The sequence below is a fragment of the Anas platyrhynchos genome, chromosome 24 (genome assembly GCF_047663525.1).
Source record: "Anas platyrhynchos isolate ZD024472 breed Pekin duck chromosome 24, IASCAAS_PekinDuck_T2T, whole genome shotgun sequence".
Lineage (NCBI taxonomy): Eukaryota > Metazoa > Chordata > Aves > Anseriformes > Anatidae > Anas > Anas platyrhynchos.
In genome coordinates, this window is record NC_092610.1 from 3,549,634 (window position 1) to 3,567,884 (window position 18,251).

Below are 18,251 nucleotides of genomic sequence, written 5' to 3' on the forward strand. Positions count from 1 at the left end.
TTCAGTAATCATGCAAGTATATTGATGTTCTGTTTTGAGAAGCTATCATTAACTTTTAGTAAATGCAATCATTCAAGAATAAGATAATTAAGAGCAAAAATAATAATAGTCACACATAAATGCAATAGAAAACTGAAAAACAACAAAAACGGCACACTAGAAAGCAGAACTTCATAATGCAGCCTAAGGCTCATCATTAATCAAAGTAAGAGAACAAGCTTCTTTATCACTTACATGCCTTTACAGTCTAGAGTTATCTTCCAAATACTGAGTATTCAATAAAGAGTCAGCTTTAAATTGAGAGGAAAGCCAAGGTTGACTAGATTTTTTAAAATCTCACATGGGAAGATAATATTCAAATTAAAAAAAAATAATGAAGATAGCATGGCATTATTCGCTTAATCATATAGGCCAATTTTATTAGACTTTTGTTGAAGTGTCTCACCCTCCAACAGAAACAATAGTGCCATGGTTTGATCTTTTTTCATTTTATTAGCACAGAATCATGTAGAATGAAGACAGAGAGGAACACATACTCTGAACATGGAAAACTCACTACAAAAATGGGAATGACTTGTTACTTCCTGTGATATTGCCTATTCTCCTCTCACCTTGCGTACCTGAACACTGTTGTAGAGCTTGCAAGCCACAAAAACCCAATCTTACAAGCCCACAGCACATCCTTAAAAAAACAACCCTGCAGTTCCATTACCAGAAAGGGGCTAAGCCTAGGTTCAGAATGACAACTGCCAACAGAGACGGGAACTAAAGCATTTGAATTCCCAAGTCTCCTACTGACTTGAGTAACTTTTGGAGCAGATCCTTTATGTATAGAGTATCATACAACAGCTTTAAATCAAAGGAAAAACATTTACATAGTATGTGCATACACCCTAATGTAAATGCATGAATGTTAATTTTTACATAGTTCAATAAAAATCAATTCTATAAGCACATAAGCAATCTTGTGGTTATGTCTGACCACATAAATACATCAGTCACAGAGATCTTTTACGGTTACAGACCTTCTTGTAGAAACCTTTATAGTGGCACTTGGATAGTCAATTGGTCCAGTGGCTTCGGAACACCTATACACACATAGGGATAGGCAAAGAGTGGCAAGATCTTTATGGGCCAATAGCTGAGCTTACTGCATAACAAGGCTGATGTACAATATGACATCTGCAGCAATATTACCAATAAATTAGATGAAAACTATTCAGATACACTTCCCATAATATGACGGCCAGCATTCACAAAATCAGAATACACGCAATTCTGTTCAGATTGCATGGCAACAAACAAGAAGCTGTTTGCCACAATACAGAATCAACACGCTTCAAACGTCCATTATTATTATTAGGTTGTGGCACTCCAATATTTAATTACTATTCAAGGATAACACCTTCAGATAGTTTCCTAAAAATTGTCTTGATTACAGTCAGAGGGTAAGGAGAGATCTACCGTCACAAGCCAGTAATATGATCGTTTCTTCATTTGGAAATGGCTGAAACTGGTTGCTATATTCCAACAGATGGCAGACATCTCAGTTTAGTTAGCCATGCAATTGTTTTGTGAATAGGATTAATCACACAGATTTATGACATCCATGTTTTAGCAAAAAAGAGCAGGTAGTTTATTCCTGGTTTTTAACACTTCCCTTCCATCAAAGCGGGCGTAACAAGAAGTGTTGTCTGAAAGCAAAGTATCATGATCTCTCAAAACAAAACTCCAGCTCAGTTCTCCAAGCAAACATCGAGTCACTAGAACAGAGCTCTACCTTGTGTCCACTTCACAAGTACAGAATTCACAAGGATACTCTGAGCAAACTGGGGAAAGCAAGAACTTTATGGAATGATTTGTGAGACCAGCCTCACAAAACAGAAAGCGTGACTTTCACGAGCTTAAGTATTAACACCACCAATGCTTTGCATGATAAGAGGTTAAACTTAAGCAAAACTGGACATTCTACAGAATAATTTAAAAAAAACGTTGAGCAAGTGACTGTTCGATGTTTCACATTAAACTCAACTCTCTCATTTTTAAGTTTTGACCGGGCAATCAGTCATAGACAGACTGTTAAAACAGGACTCCAAACTGAAATACCACTGCACTTGCAATAAAGGTGGTTTCAAACTGACATTTCTAACTCCACTGGCCTCAAAGTATTTTTACAGTAGTTTCAGTTGTCGGACATGAGTTACAAGCTGCTGTGCCACAGTTAGCGCCGCTCTTCTCCTGTGAAACATACTTCAGGCTTTCAGACTACTCTTCTCTTGTTCCACAAATCTTTGGACTGAAGAGCTGACAAGTCTATCCAATGTCTTTAGTTTCCCTCTAGACTGCATTCCTAGGTGTGCCATTGTGAGTCACTGCTTTCATATTCGAGGTGCTTGCTTGATGGTTGCAGATTCTGTGGGAGGCAACACCTACTTCAAAGACCTCATGAATGGCTTTGCGGAAGCAATGGAAATTGTAGTCTATCAGACCTGTCAAGGAGAGGCGGGGAGAGGAAAAACTGTGCTCAGCTTGCCACATGTATGTAGTCAGACCTTCAAAATCAGTATGTTTCATTCAATACACAGCTATTTTGTTACTTGATTCAGTATAAATGTGGATTCAGAAAATTTAACAGTTAAGTTTTTACTCTAGTGCCAATATTTGTTTAGACTGTCTGTTTTTAGAAAGCAGGTACTCATTTCGAACACAAGGTGTATACATAATTAAAGAGCAGGTAACATTCAACATTATCTTGCACTCTGATGGTGTCATCGATGCATATCCTAACTGTGGTAAAACTTCTGAGATCATGTAAAACTGGAGTCAGTACTAGGTTAAAAGTTAAAAGGTTCCACTAGAGGATCTTAGAGGTCTTTTCCAACCTGAATGATTCTAAGTACAGTACAGTTATTAAAACGTATCTGCTTTTCTTCTTTTGAACAGTCTGTAAATGCTAAGGTAAACACCATCACTATCTAAGTACTTAAAAATTAGTGTTTATTCTTTCATTTCTACCCCATAATATATGCAAGACCACTCATACCAATTGTCTGCTACAAGTCCAAGCAACTGTATAGCTGGTTAAACTTGCAACACATTAAATCCTTTGCTAGGTGTTCCTACCACTGTACTAGCCTGCCATTGCTGATTTCTTCAGTCCTATGTTAAAAAGGTTGCTGTAGCGCAACACAAGAAACAGAGAATATGGCTATCACAACACAGCAGCCTGTCAAGCAGAACAAATAAGCATTACTCCATTCAAATGACTGCACTATAGCAGATGGTAGTGACACAGGCCTCATTAGCTACACGAGTCATTTCAACAGGGGGACAGCATTCAAGCAATGATTCACAAGAATAAAAATAAGATCATTTTAGCTCTATGAAGGGAGAAAATTACCCCCAGATGAAATTAAATAAATAAAATTTTACAAAATTAAGGTGACTTTTAAGGCAATGTTAATATTTTATAGTTGGTAAAAATCATTAGACAAAAGCCATTCAAACAGGGAAGGCTCTTACCTTTGCGCTCAAAACTTTCTTCTCTAAGAATGCAAACTAATGCCAAAAACTTTGTTACTTCCTTTAAGTACAAGACCGTTGTGTTATTGAGCTTGATAATTGCCATTGACTCCTTATCATAAGCACTTCCAGTACCATCTTCTTTTAACCTAAGAAAGAATGAGTTAACCCAAGGCATAATTTAGTAAGGCATGCATAAGTAACTACATGATAAATGACAACGACAAATACCTGTGACACTGGGGACATATTTTGGTGTTAAGCTAAAACTGCATGGGGTTTTAAGTACTATGACAAACTATTAGTGTTATTTCAGTTACTGTAGAAGCAATAGCAGTATTGTAGAGCTACTTCTGCAAAAAGACAAGAGGTTATACAGCCCTGGGGCTGACCCATCAAGAGATAGACCATTAAACTCTGCAGTATTTGTTGGCAGCACTGTATTTTTCAGGTTACAACCACACCTCTAATATAAGTTACCACATCTTTAGGGCCACTTCAAAAAATGTGTTTTGAACTACAATTCTGCCACAAACCGGGAGAAGCAAGTGCTATATGCATCCTTCAAAAGCCAAGTTGAAGAACCGGAGCCAAACTGAAAGTTGGCAAAAGCTACTCCGTTGAGATAGCAAGAAGGCTGATAGCAACATGACTTGCAAGTCACACTTAGGAGCTATGGTATGCTATTGACCCCAGTTGTTGCAGGTACTAACATATCTGCATACTACCATCCCATGCCAAACAAGACAGCAGTACTCATATTTTACATTGAACCCTTGCCTTTTTGAAATGTCAAATGGCTTTCTACAGACGTGAGTGGAGGAAGAAAAATGATTACAAATAGTTGATCCAGCTGCCAAATCATCTGTTATGTTATTCTAGTCACTTACAGAACCAATATGCTCTATAAAACAATTAATAGCATCTTGCAGGATGATGAAGCCAACACCATTTGCATAGTTTGCAACCTATTCTACAACTTTTAAGGATTTTTTTTTCATAAGAGAATTCATCACTTACCCATATATACAGGAAACATCTATCACTACATCAATCATGTCACAGCACAACTCATATGACTGCATGTCCACAGGGGAACTGTCTGTTGCGATGTAGATTTTGCTGACTACATCGAAGAGAAAAGCTTTTTCAATGCCTGAATTCTTCAGAAAGAGAAAGAATTTGGATGAGTTTTTAAAATAACTGCATTTTTTAAAATCTCAAGCAGAATTCATACACTTTAACATTTTTAATAGCAAGAAATGTTTTAAACAACCAATTTAGAGGCTTAGAACAGAATCAAGATCTAGAGCATACAGTTTATAAATACAATACCCTTGTTGCTATAGCACCTATCAATATCACCTTTTAGCTGACAAAACGTAAAGCTTGGGACTTGGTTAGAATTACTTTTAGTTTATTATTTACTAGATTGTAATTAAAAATATATTTTACTCTGCTACCAGAATCCAAATTCAGCATTTTAGTTTCTGTTCTATTAACACCAGAAGAGCTGCATATTCACCTGATAAACCAGGTTCAGAGATGAGTTACTTCATAGCAACAAAGCGTGTCAGCACGCTGTTGTAGTATCTCGGCAGTTCAGTGACTGTGTGATGCAGCTGCCATGTAGATTGACATGCAGAGCCAGTAAAGCCAGCTTCTAAACTTTTGACTCCACGAAGAATATCTTATTATGGCAGTTATGATGAAGGAAGAGCACGCAGCCAATTGTACCATCCCACATGTAACTTTAAGCACTTTAGCAAAGTTCATGTGCTCCTAAGTTCAGAAGCCTTCTGCTGTTAAGTGAGTTAACCACCCATACACCATGGATTTCTGGCAAAGCTTAAGTTCTATTTGCGCACCAGGAGCATTCATTATTGCTTTATCCTAGCCTGTGTGAGTATCAAGCCAGCATGCTGAAAGGATCTAACCTATCCTTTTAGCATCAGGGCCACACTGTACTCTCATGGCACTGAGCAGCATGAACATGCCCATTATCCACTGGGCCAGGTTATTACAGTCCTCTGCCAACGGGAAGCAAGCTTCAAACAGTAGCATGGGGTGATACATCTGACCCACGCAGCTCCTCTCGATCCCAACTGTAATTTTCCATGTTGTCCACATGCCTACAACAGTCTCAGACATAACTCAGATGAAAGACAGGCTACTTCAGCCTTGTCCCTAGGTTGGTATTTCATTTGATTTAAAGTACATAGCACAAAATTCTATGTCACAAATTCTGTAAAAAACACAAACTTTAAAATAAGGACAAAGGTCTTGCAGGCCACATGAAATTGACAGTTTAGTTTCAGGTGAAGTTCATATGAAAAAAAACATCTTGGCACCACGGCTACATCACACTACTAAGCGCCTTGACAGACTAGTGTATCATGCTGGCAGAAGCCTTCCTTATCAGCAGTTACAACAAGCCAAACTACACTTTGCCAGTATTTTGAGAAACCTGGATGAAGCACAGACCAGGACAGTTTAGCTCTGGTACAGAACTTCTAATGCAGACAATGAGTACAACAATGCTGTTGAACCACCTGAATCTCCCAAGGCCAGCATCCCTTAGCAGAAGGACTTGCTTCATCGTTCCACATAATTCAATTACAATTCTGTTGAATTAACACTTACTGATATAAAGATATTTAGTAGATTTTCCAGTGTTGGCAGTTGCGGAATGAGCTTCTGAACCACTTTACTGAAGGCTTCAAATATTGAATGGTCATAGATACTGGTCAAATAAAAGCTGAGGTGAGGGGGAAGAAAAAAGGAGAAAAGAACAGATTCATGAGCCTATTAGAATCACAAAACAAATGTTACAGCTTTATTTTCTAAAATTCAAGCCTGGTAATTAAACTGGGATGCTTTATCACAGACATCTTTGGTTGCTCCATTTGTTTCTAAGACTGAAGTAAACATGATACAGGCTTCCACAGGAGATGCAAGAACAGAGCAAAAAATAAAATGAATTTGCTTTCACAACACACTGAGCCTACAAGAATATTTAATGCAAAGGAGTTAAATGTCTAACTAGGTTTCATCAAGTCCTGCTCCTGACCTTCCACTTTGTCACACTGACACTGAGAGACTGGCCATAATCAAAGACCCCATAAGAATTAAAATAGTAAAAACAGAAAAAAAATTGGCTTGTTTTAAAGGTGTCAGTAAAAGATTCCTTAAAAAGCAGGCCAAGTATCAAGAAAGAGACCAAGCTTTTAAACCAGTCATACTGAAAAGCCAGTGGTAGACAGTATTAGAACACAGCTTCTTCTGTCCTCCCTCCTCTGCCTCTCCAGGCCACTTGTACAAATTTGGCCTGTTACACTGAATGAAAGCTATGCAAGAGGATCTTGAATTATCAGCAAGCTTATTCATAAGCCTGTTGATTGGAAACTGATACGCTACCCTGCCTTATTTTAGTCAGGTAGCTAGCTGAGATTTGGCCAAAAATTCAACAGTTTATTTTATAACGTTAAGAAATTAACAAGACCTTGCTCCAATCCACTATGACACCTAAAACCCCATAGTCTGTAGGCGTATCAGCAACAGCACAATCACATATGCCACTATTTTGTAACTCACCTAAGGTGAAGTTTTTCAAGCCCAGCATCTGTAAGGTCATCGTTAGCCCTCTGATGAATATCCCGCTGAGTTTCTATTTTATGGTCATCCGATAAACCATCAACTTTATGAATAAAAACTTCAAAGTTCATTTCTGGGTTGACCTTGTAGGCTTTTGAAACTGTGATGTGGAGTCTTGTTAAAGCTTCCATATAGTCATCCTGTAAATAAGTTTTGGCAGCAATGAATGAAAAGCCTCTATCTTCAATAACTCCTTTCAGTACAAGAACTTCATTTCACTTCTGTGATGAAACAGAAGTTTGGGAGAAGAGAATACCTTGGAGATTCAGGAATCCAAGTGGCTTAGACTGTTTCATTAGCTATGCAAGGTGCAATTACACAAACCAAGCTTTCATAGCGAAAGGCAGCTTACACTTCAACTCTAGCAAAATGCAGCAGTAAGCTCCAAGAGGTCCCAATAACCAGGTACTCTCCAATGGTGCGATTCTTAAGTCCATTAGAAGCTAACAGATACCTAACAGTACCGGTACCTTGACACTGAGGTCAGAAGCATGCTGTTATTACATGAACTCCATAGTATTCAACAGCAGAGGAAGGGGATAATTGGATTACTCAGACCATTTAGCACATCAGATTCCCACAAGTGAAGTATTTCAGAGTACCTGCCCCCTTCCACCGTCTCCACTGGGGCTGCATGTTCCACATAAGCAGTTCACAGAACTAAGAATCACACACCAGAAAGTGAGATGGCCAACACAGCCTTTCATACGTAAGAAAGGTTTCACAAAACCTTATTTAAAAATCCAAATTATTAGATGCCCAATTGTTCCTCTCACAAAGTAAAATACAAATCACTAAGAATTGTTAAGAAGTTACCTGAGCATCAATAACATATATTAGAGCACCTGTTCCTCTGAAGATCATCTCATAATCAAACGTTGGGTCAAAAAAGTCCATCTGTCCAGGAAAATCCCAGATCTGGAAATTCACAAACGAACTGTTGGAAATATCATCCTTATAGATCTTGTTGGTGCTTTCCAAGAACAGGGTCTCATTGGGAGACATTTTGTGAAACACCACCTGTTAAAAGAACACAAACAATAGCCTTGACTTGGCCTCAGTAGAAGAGATTGTTAAAACTTCTGTGACTTGAATCTTACAAATAGGTTTATCCGCTCTGAAGAGTATGGCTTTTCCTACAGGGACTTTTCCCTTTTGCTGAAGAGACAGCTTGGTTCATCAGCTAAGCAAATAACCTACTGTTAGAGCCAAGCAACTCAATTCAGTTAAATATTTTTACAAGCCTAAATAATGATACTGCCTAAAGACACCGACCCAGTTGCTCTTTCTTCCTTGCAAGTCAAACACAGTATCTCGAAATGTTGCTGTATTAGCCACATTGCATCAGGTGTAAAGCCACCACATTAATTAAGCAACCACAAGCTTTTAAGAACTGTTCTTTTCTAGCCCTAGAATTTCCTCTACAAAATGCCCAACACCAGACTGAAAGCAGTTACAGTGCAACAGAAACGAACCACTGCTACACTACAATGTAAGCTTACAGAAATACATCTCTGTTTTAGGGCCCTGAACTGCTGGGTAGTTCACCTGCTGTTAGCGACTGGTTTATCTTTGCTCACCCTCTCCCTTCAAGTACCCCAGAGGAATGTTGAAAACTATCAAACTATCATGGTAGTTGGTAAACAGTTCAGCTGCAGTGCTGAAAGACAGTTATTGCTAGTACTCACAAAGCTCCACTGGGATTTTAGCCCTTTCCTGAACAAACAGAAACGTGTAAGCCCACAGCAAAGCAGTCTGTAACAAAAGCTGTCAGCTTCAACAGTAAATGTTGTGCTACAGCAACTGGACTGCCTGTCACAGAAGTTACTACAAACAGTAAGGTGGTTGAACTCTAGGACTGCTACATGAACTGTTTCTTTTTTTCTTTTAAATGTTTCACACCATCATAAAAGTCAACCATTAAAAAGAGTGAATGCGACACTCTCTGTCAAACTGCAAGACAAACAGCTCCACACCCAGCACACCTGATGGTTGCACAGTGAGGTTCAAAGTAATATGTCAAATTTTTAGAAGTAAGAGGAAAGAAATTCACTTCCTCAAGGTTTGAGGAAGCTAGGGTCTGAATGAGGTTTCATACAGCACGACACTGGTATGGAGAAGTGAGAGCAGTTCTAGGCAGGTAGTGGCCTTACTGCGAGGACTAGACATCCCTCGGGGTCTGAAGTTTTAAGCCATCCTGGAAATCAACACTTTTGGAACTCAGCATCCCTCACACGGAGCAGGACACAATTAATGAATTTCGTTTAAAGCAGATGAGTCTCTGAGAAGCAATGTCATCATCCCCTTTCCCAAAGCAGCGTGTAGGTGATGTAGCCGATGCTCCCAGCTTTGCTTAGAAGAAAAAGAAAGGCTGCATCTATGAAGCGACTTGCAAAGTCCTCAAATCTAGCCACAACTTGGGGTTACTGGTTCCCTCCAGCTTTCAGGTTTCACAACTTCCAGCTGTGGATAACACTGAGATCTCCAGTAACAGCCTGTGGAGGCTGCCATTCCCGTGCCCAGAGACTCAGAAGAAACCTTTCGGTGCCACCACAACATCTGCACATACACGGGGGGCAGCAGGCCTGGGTACTGACAGGTGACTGGAGGGCAGTGACAGCCCTGTCTGTGTTTCAAAACACAAAGTAAACGTTTTCTAACAGCTCCAGAACGATTTGTAAACCCTGCCTAAGGAAAGGAACGAGTCCCCAGCGAAGGCAGGAGTCCCAGGCTGCGGTTCAGGACCCAGTGGCGCAGCACAGCCTGGGGATTACCACGCAGCCTGCGCAGTGCTGCTACCAGCAGCAGAGCCGTTCCTCCTTGCGTGCAACATGCAAAAAAGGCTCCTCTGCACAGAAGTTTTACAGAAAGCCCCGAAGGGGACCACGTTCGCATTACAGGGAAACCGGCGAGCCCCCTGCTCCGGGCTGACAACCCCTGTGCCTCCCCCGCAGCCCCTTCCCCGAACAGCACCGGCAAACAAAACCCCCGGAGCTGCAGACACGGCCCCGCCGCCCCCAGCTCCGCGGTATTTTACCACCCACCACCGGCGGCTCCCGGCACCACTTCCTCCTCGCCCAGCACCTCGCCGCGGCCTGCAGCGGGGGGAGCGCAGCCTCTGCCCCTACGGGAACCGGCGGCGGGGCCGGGGCCGCTCCCGCTGAGCACCGGCAGCGCCTCAGGAAGGCGACGGACCCGGGGCCGGCTGCCCTTGGGGGAGGCGACCACCGGGGGGGCCGGGCACACCCGGGGGGGGTCCTCTCCACACCGGGACGGCCTCCCCCGGTTCTCCGCAGCCTGCCCTCACCGGCACCGACCCGGAGGAGCGGCGGATACCCTGCGCTCACCTTCTGGATGGAGGACTTGCCGCTGCGCCGCAGCCCCATCAGCAGGATCCGCGGCTTGGAGTCCGCCCCGCCCGCCCCGCCGCCGGGCCCGCCCGCTCCGCCGCCGCCTCCGGGGCCTCCGGAGCCCGGGCCGCCGTCCAGCTCCGCCTCCTCCTCCTCCTCGCCGTAGCCGAAGTCTTTAGGGAAAGCGTCCGCCGCTCCGAAGCTGCCCCCGACCAGCGCCGGTTCCTCCGCCGCGCCCGCCGCGCCCCCGCCGCCGAACTGCAGCGCCATGGCCGCCCCCGCCCTGCGCCCCGCCGGGCCTCCGCCTGCCGCGCCAACCCAACGCCGCCCGGCCCCGCGCCCATTGGCTGAGCCGCCGGCTCCGCGCCGCCCATTGGCTGAGGGAGGCGGCAGCAAGGTAGGGTGGCTCCGGGCACAAGACCCGAGTCACCTGACGGCGCGGCTGCACGTGAGCCGGAGGGGCGGGGACAGGGGGCGGGGCTAAGCGTGGGGGCGCGGTGAATGGCCCGAGGGGCGTGGTGAGTGGGGTGGGCGTGGCCACGGGTCGGGTAGTGAATGGAGGTGGGCGGGGCTACGCGCAGGGGGCGTGGCCACCGCGCTCCATGCGCCAGCCCCGATCGTGTCCCGCAGCTCCCGGCCCCAGCGGCCGCCCCGGGAGCGGGGCTCGCCCTGCCCGGTCCTTTTCTCGCCCTGCTCGTTAACCACTCGTTAATATCGCCCGGCAGCAGCTGTCTGGCTCGGCCATCGCGTGAAGCTGTGCTACAGGGCTGCCAGTCTGTCCCAGCCCCGTTTAAGGCTCACACGACCAAAGGCTAAACCAGCAGAGGGGTGACCAGAGAGAAGTGTAAGCGCCCCTTATCGCCCTCCCAGCTGATGTTTTCTCACCATACAACCGCCCCAGCCCAACACCTGACCTGCCTGCTGCTCCCAGGGCCAGGTGTGCTCTGAGCAGCACCACCCCCTCATAGCTGTGACACATTTCCTACAGCATCACTGCTCCCAGTCCTTCCCCACACTGCAACTTACTGCAGCGTACACATCCTAACTTACCTTCTGCAACCGGGGTGAGAGGGAAGCAGCATGTTGGGTTTCTGATTTATTTGTTTTGTTTTTAAGAGTTAACACAGCATTACCTGCTTGTTTAGCTCTTTTCTGTCCTCTCTAGATCAAGAAGAGGTACAGCAGCAAGGTAAGAAGCCATTACATTCATTAGCACCTGATTTCAATTTGTACACTGACCTCAGCAGCTCTGCTCTACCTCACCACACCTAAGACCAGGTGCAAGACCCATCCTAGACACAACTTATTCTACTAGCCAGTAGATCTTGTACATAAACAACTACTGCACTTCTGTCTTATCTCCCTGCATTTTTTCCTGTCAACAGTTGCCTTTAAAGTTCCTAGTTTTAGGATTGAAAAAAAAATGATGCTCTCTGAAATGCATCTTTCCCGTGAAGGACAATTCTGCATTTCAGAAGCACTATGAAATGATGCAGGTGGTACTGCAGCTCCAGCAGCATGCTGTGTCCCTCACTTAACTACACCCATTCCCGATGCCACTTTGAGCAGACAGTCGCCCTCCAGCAGCTTCAGCAGAAGCCTAACTGCACTACCAAGTACCAGCCTGCAACATGGTTTGGAGGTCTTGCTTCTACAGTTGGATCCTCCCTCCTCCCAGCTGAGAGAATACCAAGAGATCAGCAGCTTAATGGGATCATTGACCATGATCTGCAACTTACACAAAGTTGGCAGGCACATTTCTCTACAAGTTAATCATAACAGCAACCTTTTCTGCAGCACAGAAAGCAGGAAGATTGGCCAGCATGTCTAAATACATCAGTTGTTGGTGCAGCTGAAGAAATCACATTCAAAACACTTGTTTTCCTTTAAGATGATCGGGTACCTAAATAGACGTGCAGAGTTCACACAGAAGAGTCAGGACTGCGGTTCTCAGGAAGCCCTTTATTAAATCAAGGCATTAAAGGAGTAACTACTGTTATTCATCATGCTTCTCTTCTTGAGGTGGTTCATACTGAGCCAGCTGTGGATTTAAAGAGAAATTCAGTTAGGGACAACATCTTAGGGACAATTTCTACATTAAGAAATGTGAAAGGCAGTCTGGTCTAGAAGTACTGCATTTTCCTGTATTTTAATCCATCACAGGCAGTTATGCATGTCCATTTTCAAGTTAAGCAACAAAAGAACCCTTCCTTCAAAGCACCACATTGTTGCATTGTATAATCACACAGCTGTAAGAAGTGGGCTTTTCAAGTACACTTTCATTTTCCCCCCCGTATCTTGTTCTAGGTCTCATGAAGTACTATTAATCTAAAATAGCAGCTGGTATTGATCAGTGCCTCCTAAGTTTTGATTTGTACTGATATATAATTAAGTATTTTTTCTCATAGCAAGGGTATCTAAACACTTTCTGAAATAATTCTAGCTTTGATTATTCTTTCTAGAAGGCATGGCCTAGGCAGCCATGCATTAAAGTGTGACCTTTACTTGGAAAGTTATTTCCAAAGAAACATGAAGATGTTTACTTGACCTCGGTAACATAAAAGATAAGCTCATGCTTCAAAAACAGTTCGAGTGCCAGGACTGAGTCTGAAATATGCCTCACTTAAGATTCTACCCCTCATCCTGCAAACTGTGAAGTAGGTTAAAAATCGATACATCAAAACAAATTAAAATACCATCGTGTCCCTTGTAGCAATACTGATTTACAGCAGCCACTGTGGCATTAACAAGAACCACAAAAACAGCATTTCTAGCATGTTCTTCTAGAGTTTACCACACAAGATGGTCAGTATAAAACCTGAAATCAGATTTCTTTCCTGTAAGGACCCAACTGTTGCATTTCTGCCCCCATCCCCATGTAAATACATAACATTCAGTAAGCTTAAGGAAAAGAACAGCTCTTCACAGATTAACACAGCAGCAAAACACTTATTCAGGCATGACTGAAGTTACCAATAAGGGCACAATTAGAGGGGTGTATTTTATGCTAGAGGAATGCTGAAAATAAAGCTAACAGTTTTCCCTACTGAGAACATCCGTGTGAGTTCATCCATGCAACTTCTACTGTGTCAGAATGACAGGTAATAAGGGAACAAAAGATAAAAACATTAATAATGGAAAACATAAAATAAAAGTTAACATTTGAAGATAAAGAAGGACAAAGTACAACTAAAGTAAACAATTTGGCTTATGGAGAGCTTGCTTTCCTGAAAGAAGTTTTAGCAACACCTCTTTAAGAGAGACCCAGGTCCCTCTGCTTTCACACGTCCACTTACTAGTTGCATTTTCAACTCAGCTACAGCAAGCTGACTGCTGGTCTGCTGCCACTCCCACAAGAGGGGGCAGGATACTCTGCTGTATTTCCTAGTAAGCATAAACAAACGTAGCTGCAAGGACTCAGCAGGTACTAGCTAAGAATTGCTGGGTAAGCAAGTGGACACTCCAGAAGAGGGAGTAATGCCCAAGGATCCCTTCTCCCAGAAGGGAAGCAGCAGTAGTTGTTTAGGACACAAGAACAAACATGGGGATGTTCACACAGGAGAGAAGAACCATCCCCTTCAGACAAAGACATGGAAGCTCACAGTGGCTTAAAGCCCTGCCACTAGCTCATTAAGGTTCTCACAGTTTTACTTTGAAACTTCTTGCTCACTTTACAGTCATTACCATCTAAAAGGGAAGCTGTTCACATCTCTGAGCTCTTTTAGAGCGCCTAGGAACCCCTTAAGGAACAGCCCTGCATTCATTAGAGCCTTGCAGATGCAGGAGTACCAGAGCTGTTTTAACTAAAGGGCAAGTTAATGTTCAACGTGATAAGAGTGACCTCCACTGGTAAAATCCTGCCATGTATAAATCCATACCAGGATACAAAAACTAACACACAATTTTCCTCCTTCAGTTAGCCCTTTAAAAGCCTCTACAGTAGATACACTGGCTTCCCACCACCATCCTCTTTTTCAAAGCTCTTATGGAAGCCTAAGCTACATCGTATCAGGCAACAAAAATATCCAGATAGGACTGAGTGATAATAGGGAATTAGCCTTCATACATATATTTTTTACAAAGTAAATTCTCTAGTTAGTAAAGCTAGATTATAGAATGCAAGTCTCCCATCAAAACAATTACTACACAGAAGTCTACCAGGAATGAGCTGGCATTCCTCAGCCCCAAGGCTAAACAATGTTAACAACATTTATCAGTTATTCTAGTGAAAAAAGTTAGCTGTATTGTAAACCTCAAAGTATCTGCCTGTGGAATGCAGAAGTACTTCAGAATACCAGACAGACTTTTACCTTGGTTTTCAGGTTTTTATTTTCTTCCAACACAGCTTCGTATTTTTCTTTCATCTCTGCCACTTCCAGGCGAAGTGCCTCTATTTCTGGATTCTCAGGAGCTGAAGCTCCCAAATGATGCTTCAGAAAGCTGGTATTTGGATGTTAAGTATTTCTTCCATTAGACAGCGTAACTGTTTTAATTTTAACACTTAATTAAAAGTTAGTGATGCAATAAACGTGACCAAAATTGCATTAAACCACTTTGATTACTACAGAGCTTTTCATCCTACAGGATAAAGTTCCAAAAATATGAAAGCCTTTCAAGTTCATTGGTATATCACACAAAGAAGTGACATCTGTACGTATGAGATGCTCACATTTTGCTACACCAACCTTTTCTTTCCTCTGAAATGCAGAATATGGTAGCTTTTCAATTTGTGTTTCAAACATTTAGAAAGAAAAAGGAAAAAAAAAAAGGTAGGCTACCTACAAAACAGCAAGAAATAAAGCCTTTAACTTTTTTCTTTACCTTCTCGTACTCAAGTACTACTAGAAGAAGGGGCAGTGTGAAGAAGCAGACTTCAGAAGCCACAGATACAGTAATCAATTCTAACATTGCAGGTCATCTTGTAGTAGCCTGTAACTTAATTTCATAAATGTTGACACACTGACGAACACGATTCTCTTGAATCCTGTCAGATTTGGTTATTCTTGTCTGAAGACTTGTCAGAGAGCTAATCTGACACAAGCTTGTGAATACTACCAAATGCTTTGGTAATAAACTGCAGCCAGAAACGCTGGAAAATGCCAGTGGTTTTAAGGTTACTGGAAGCAGTTTAGCACCAAAGGAATTTCCAATTGTCTATTATATATTGTCTTAGTGGATCAAGAGCCACCTGTAAGACTGTTAGTAGTAACTAAAATCACCTAGAAAAGGCACATTCTGAGTTTAAGTCTCCCGAGCAAGTCTCTCCACTTCATCTGCAAGTGCGAAACAGCACTGACGCTGCGTGGCAAGTCCCCAGCAGCACTCCACAGAAGAGAAAAAGGATACTCCAGTGCACTATTTGGTTTCTCTGGCTCTTCATATAAGGCTACCAACACTGCAAACAGAAAATATTCAACAATTTCAAAAAGTTCATGCAACTCTTTACTTTTAAAACACATACCAACAGCCAGTAGGCATAAGTATTGCATGCCATGTTTATAGCACTTTCTTCTGTTTAAGAAAGTTCTCACCTACATCCTTTGATGTTAAGAGTAGAGCTGTACAGGAGAGAACAGAGCATCCCACATGGTAACAGCTACCCAGAAGGGGCTTCTTGGTCCCCTAACCAGTCTTTGACTATTCTAGTACAGAAAACAAACCTAGACAAGTTTGACATGTTCCACACACAAGCCTAGTGTTGGCTCTCATCAGAGAAACATGACTTCTAATTATTTTGAGACTCTCCCTTTACTAGCTGTTATTTCTACTTCAGCTATGACTTATAGCTGCATGACAACATCAGCGCTTCTGTAACTTTATGCATTAAAACAAGCTTCCAAACAGCTCCAGAACTAAAAGGCTACTGTCAGAGTAGGTGATTAAATTCCTTACTTCACTGAAAACCTTCATGGATTGGGGCTCCTGTGGACAACAAAGCACCAGAGGGCTCAGCACAAGCAGCAGTACCCTAACAGCTTAAATAAAACTAGCCATATGTATGCCAACACTGTATCTGGGGCGCCCAGCCCCATTAGCAGTCAGAAAGTTTCCAAATATAATCACCCTACCCACCCACAGGGGCACACACACGTCCATAGAAGACGTTTGGTTTCATAAATCCTTTCCAAGCAGTATTTGCAGGGAACTTCAGTGCCCCTCTCCCAGTTTCAGGTGCTCGAACTGCACAGCTTTTACACCAAGCACCTAAGTTAATAACAAAATCAAGAAGCCACAGCGCTTGGAAGAGTTGTTTTGCTATTGCACAGCGTGCTTCAAACTGCGATAGTACAAACACACCTACAGGAAGCCAAACAGCACCCACGCACCCGGCGGGGAGCCTCAGCATGAAGCCCATTCCCTCCCATCACGGATCTGCTGTTCACCCTTCAAACAGCGAGCGTTGTCAGGCAGGAACATCAGCACACTGCCAGAAGGCTCTCGGGAACAATTCAGAAGTCAGAGGAAGCCGTAAAGAAAACCAAGGCATCCTTCAATGGAGCACAAGTATTTTCCCTGTTCTGATACCAAGTCAGCTCCACAATGGCTGGACGTGGTGCTTAGGGACATGGGTTAGAGGGTGACATTGGTGGTAAGGGGGTGGTAGGACTGGATGGTCTCAGGGGGTTTTACAACTGTAATGATTCTCTGAAAGCTTACCGGCCAGCTTCAGGAGAAGATCCGAGCCCTGCTCAGGAAGGGACCTTTAACCAGTCCTGGGGCAAACCTCCGGGTACATCCCTCACAGGATGTACCCTTTCCAGCCCTCCAAGACCAACTGCTCCAACCGCCCCCCACCACCACCCCCTGCCCCTGTCCCCCAGCACCACGTCCAACCTCTCCCTGAACACCCCCAGGGACGGGGACTCCACCACCTCCCTGGGCAACCCGTCCCAACGCCTGAGCGCTCTTGCTGAGGAGAAATGTCTCCTCATTGCCAGCCTGAACCTCCCCTGGCACAACTCGAGGCCGTTCCCTCTGCTCCTGGCACAGTTCCCTGCGGGCAGCTCCTCCTCTCCCAAGCACCCCCCCCCACAGCTCAGGGGCACCCCCAGCACCCCCCCACGGCCCCGTACCCTTGGTGAGCGTGTCCAGCACCCCCGACTTCTCCAGGTAGCGGCGGAACTGCTCCCGCTTCGAGTCGGCGGCCTGCGGGAGGACGGCCGGGCGGTCAGCGCGGCGGGGCGGGACGGACGGGCCCGTGCCCGGCCCCCACCCCGCCGAGCCCGAGGCCGGTCCCGGTGTCGGTCCCGGTCCTCGGGCAGCCCCCGGCGGGCTCCGCCGGGGCCGGTCCGCGCTGCCCCTACCTTGTAATGCGCCATCGGCCCCGCCGCGCGCCTGCGCCCGCCTCCTTTACGGCCCCGGGGCGGCCGCCGCTGCCATGGCGACGAGGGCCTGGAGACACGCCCCAGGGGCGGCCTGGCGCTGTGACGTTAAAACGAGGGTTGATGACGTCAGAAGGAGTGTTAGGGACAACCCCCCAAAAAATTATAATCGTGTCAAAATGAGGGTTACTGATGTTAAAGTGACACTGGGGAGGTGTGCGGCCTGGGGAGGCTGTGGGGCCTCCGCCTAGTCCCAGTGTTGTGTCCATATGCTGTGACGTCAAAAAGAGTGTTACCGACATTAAAAAGTGTTAATGATGTCAAAAAGTGCATTACTGACATCAAAATGAGGGTTACTGATGTCAAAATGACATTGGGGAGGCCTGCGGCCTGGGGATGCTGT

The 18,251-nt window shown here is 44.3% G+C and overlaps 2 protein-coding genes across 2 annotated transcripts; both read right to left on the reverse strand.

The window, feature by feature from the left end:
* Positions 1-472: 472 nt before the first annotated feature.
* On the reverse strand, positions 473-10,845 carry RRAGC (Ras related GTP binding C). The gene is made up of 7 exons (XM_027443842.3): positions 10,524-10,845; positions 7,993-8,196; positions 7,117-7,316; positions 6,166-6,280; positions 4,543-4,685; positions 3,523-3,671; positions 473-2,489 (listed from the first exon to the last, which is right to left on the reverse strand). Exons 1-7 carry the CDS (start codon positions 10,794-10,796, stop codon positions 2,338-2,340), a joined length of 1,236 nt encoding a protein of 411 aa, XP_027299643.1. The 5' UTR covers positions 10,797-10,845; the 3' UTR covers positions 473-2,337.
* A 1,623-nt stretch (positions 10,846-12,468) lies between these two features.
* On the reverse strand, positions 12,469-17,987 carry MYCBP (MYC binding protein). Its single transcript, XM_027443848.3, has 5 exons — positions 17,831-17,987; positions 17,600-17,672; positions 15,873-15,921; positions 14,837-14,966; positions 12,469-12,567 (listed from the first exon to the last, which is right to left on the reverse strand). Exons 1-5 carry the CDS (start codon positions 17,843-17,845, stop codon positions 12,523-12,525), a joined length of 312 nt encoding a protein of 103 aa, XP_027299649.1. The 5' UTR covers positions 17,846-17,987; the 3' UTR covers positions 12,469-12,522.
* Positions 17,988-18,251: the final 264 nt, after the last annotated feature.

Coding starts and splice junctions, on each gene's coding strand:
- RRAGC (XM_027443842.3), bottom strand. CDS start 10,796: ATGGCGCTGCAGTTCGGCGGCGGGGGCGCGGCGGGCGCGGCGGAGGAA. Junction 3,672..4,542: donor GATGTTTCCTGTATATATGG/GTAAGTGATGAA, acceptor ATTCTTTCTTAG/GTTAAAAGAAGATGGTACTG. Junction 2,490..3,522: donor AGAAAGTTTTGAGCGCAAAG/GTAAGAGCCTTC, acceptor TCTCCTTGACAG/GTCTGATAGACTACAATTTC.
- MYCBP (XM_027443848.3), bottom strand. Junction 15,922..17,599: donor GCTGGACACGCTCACCAAGG/GTACGGGGCCGT, acceptor TTCTGTTTGCAG/TGTTGGTAGCCTTATATGAA. Junction 14,967..15,872: donor AAACCAAATAGTGCACTGGA/GTATCCTTTTTC, acceptor TCCAAATACCAG/CTTTCTGAAGCATCATTTGG.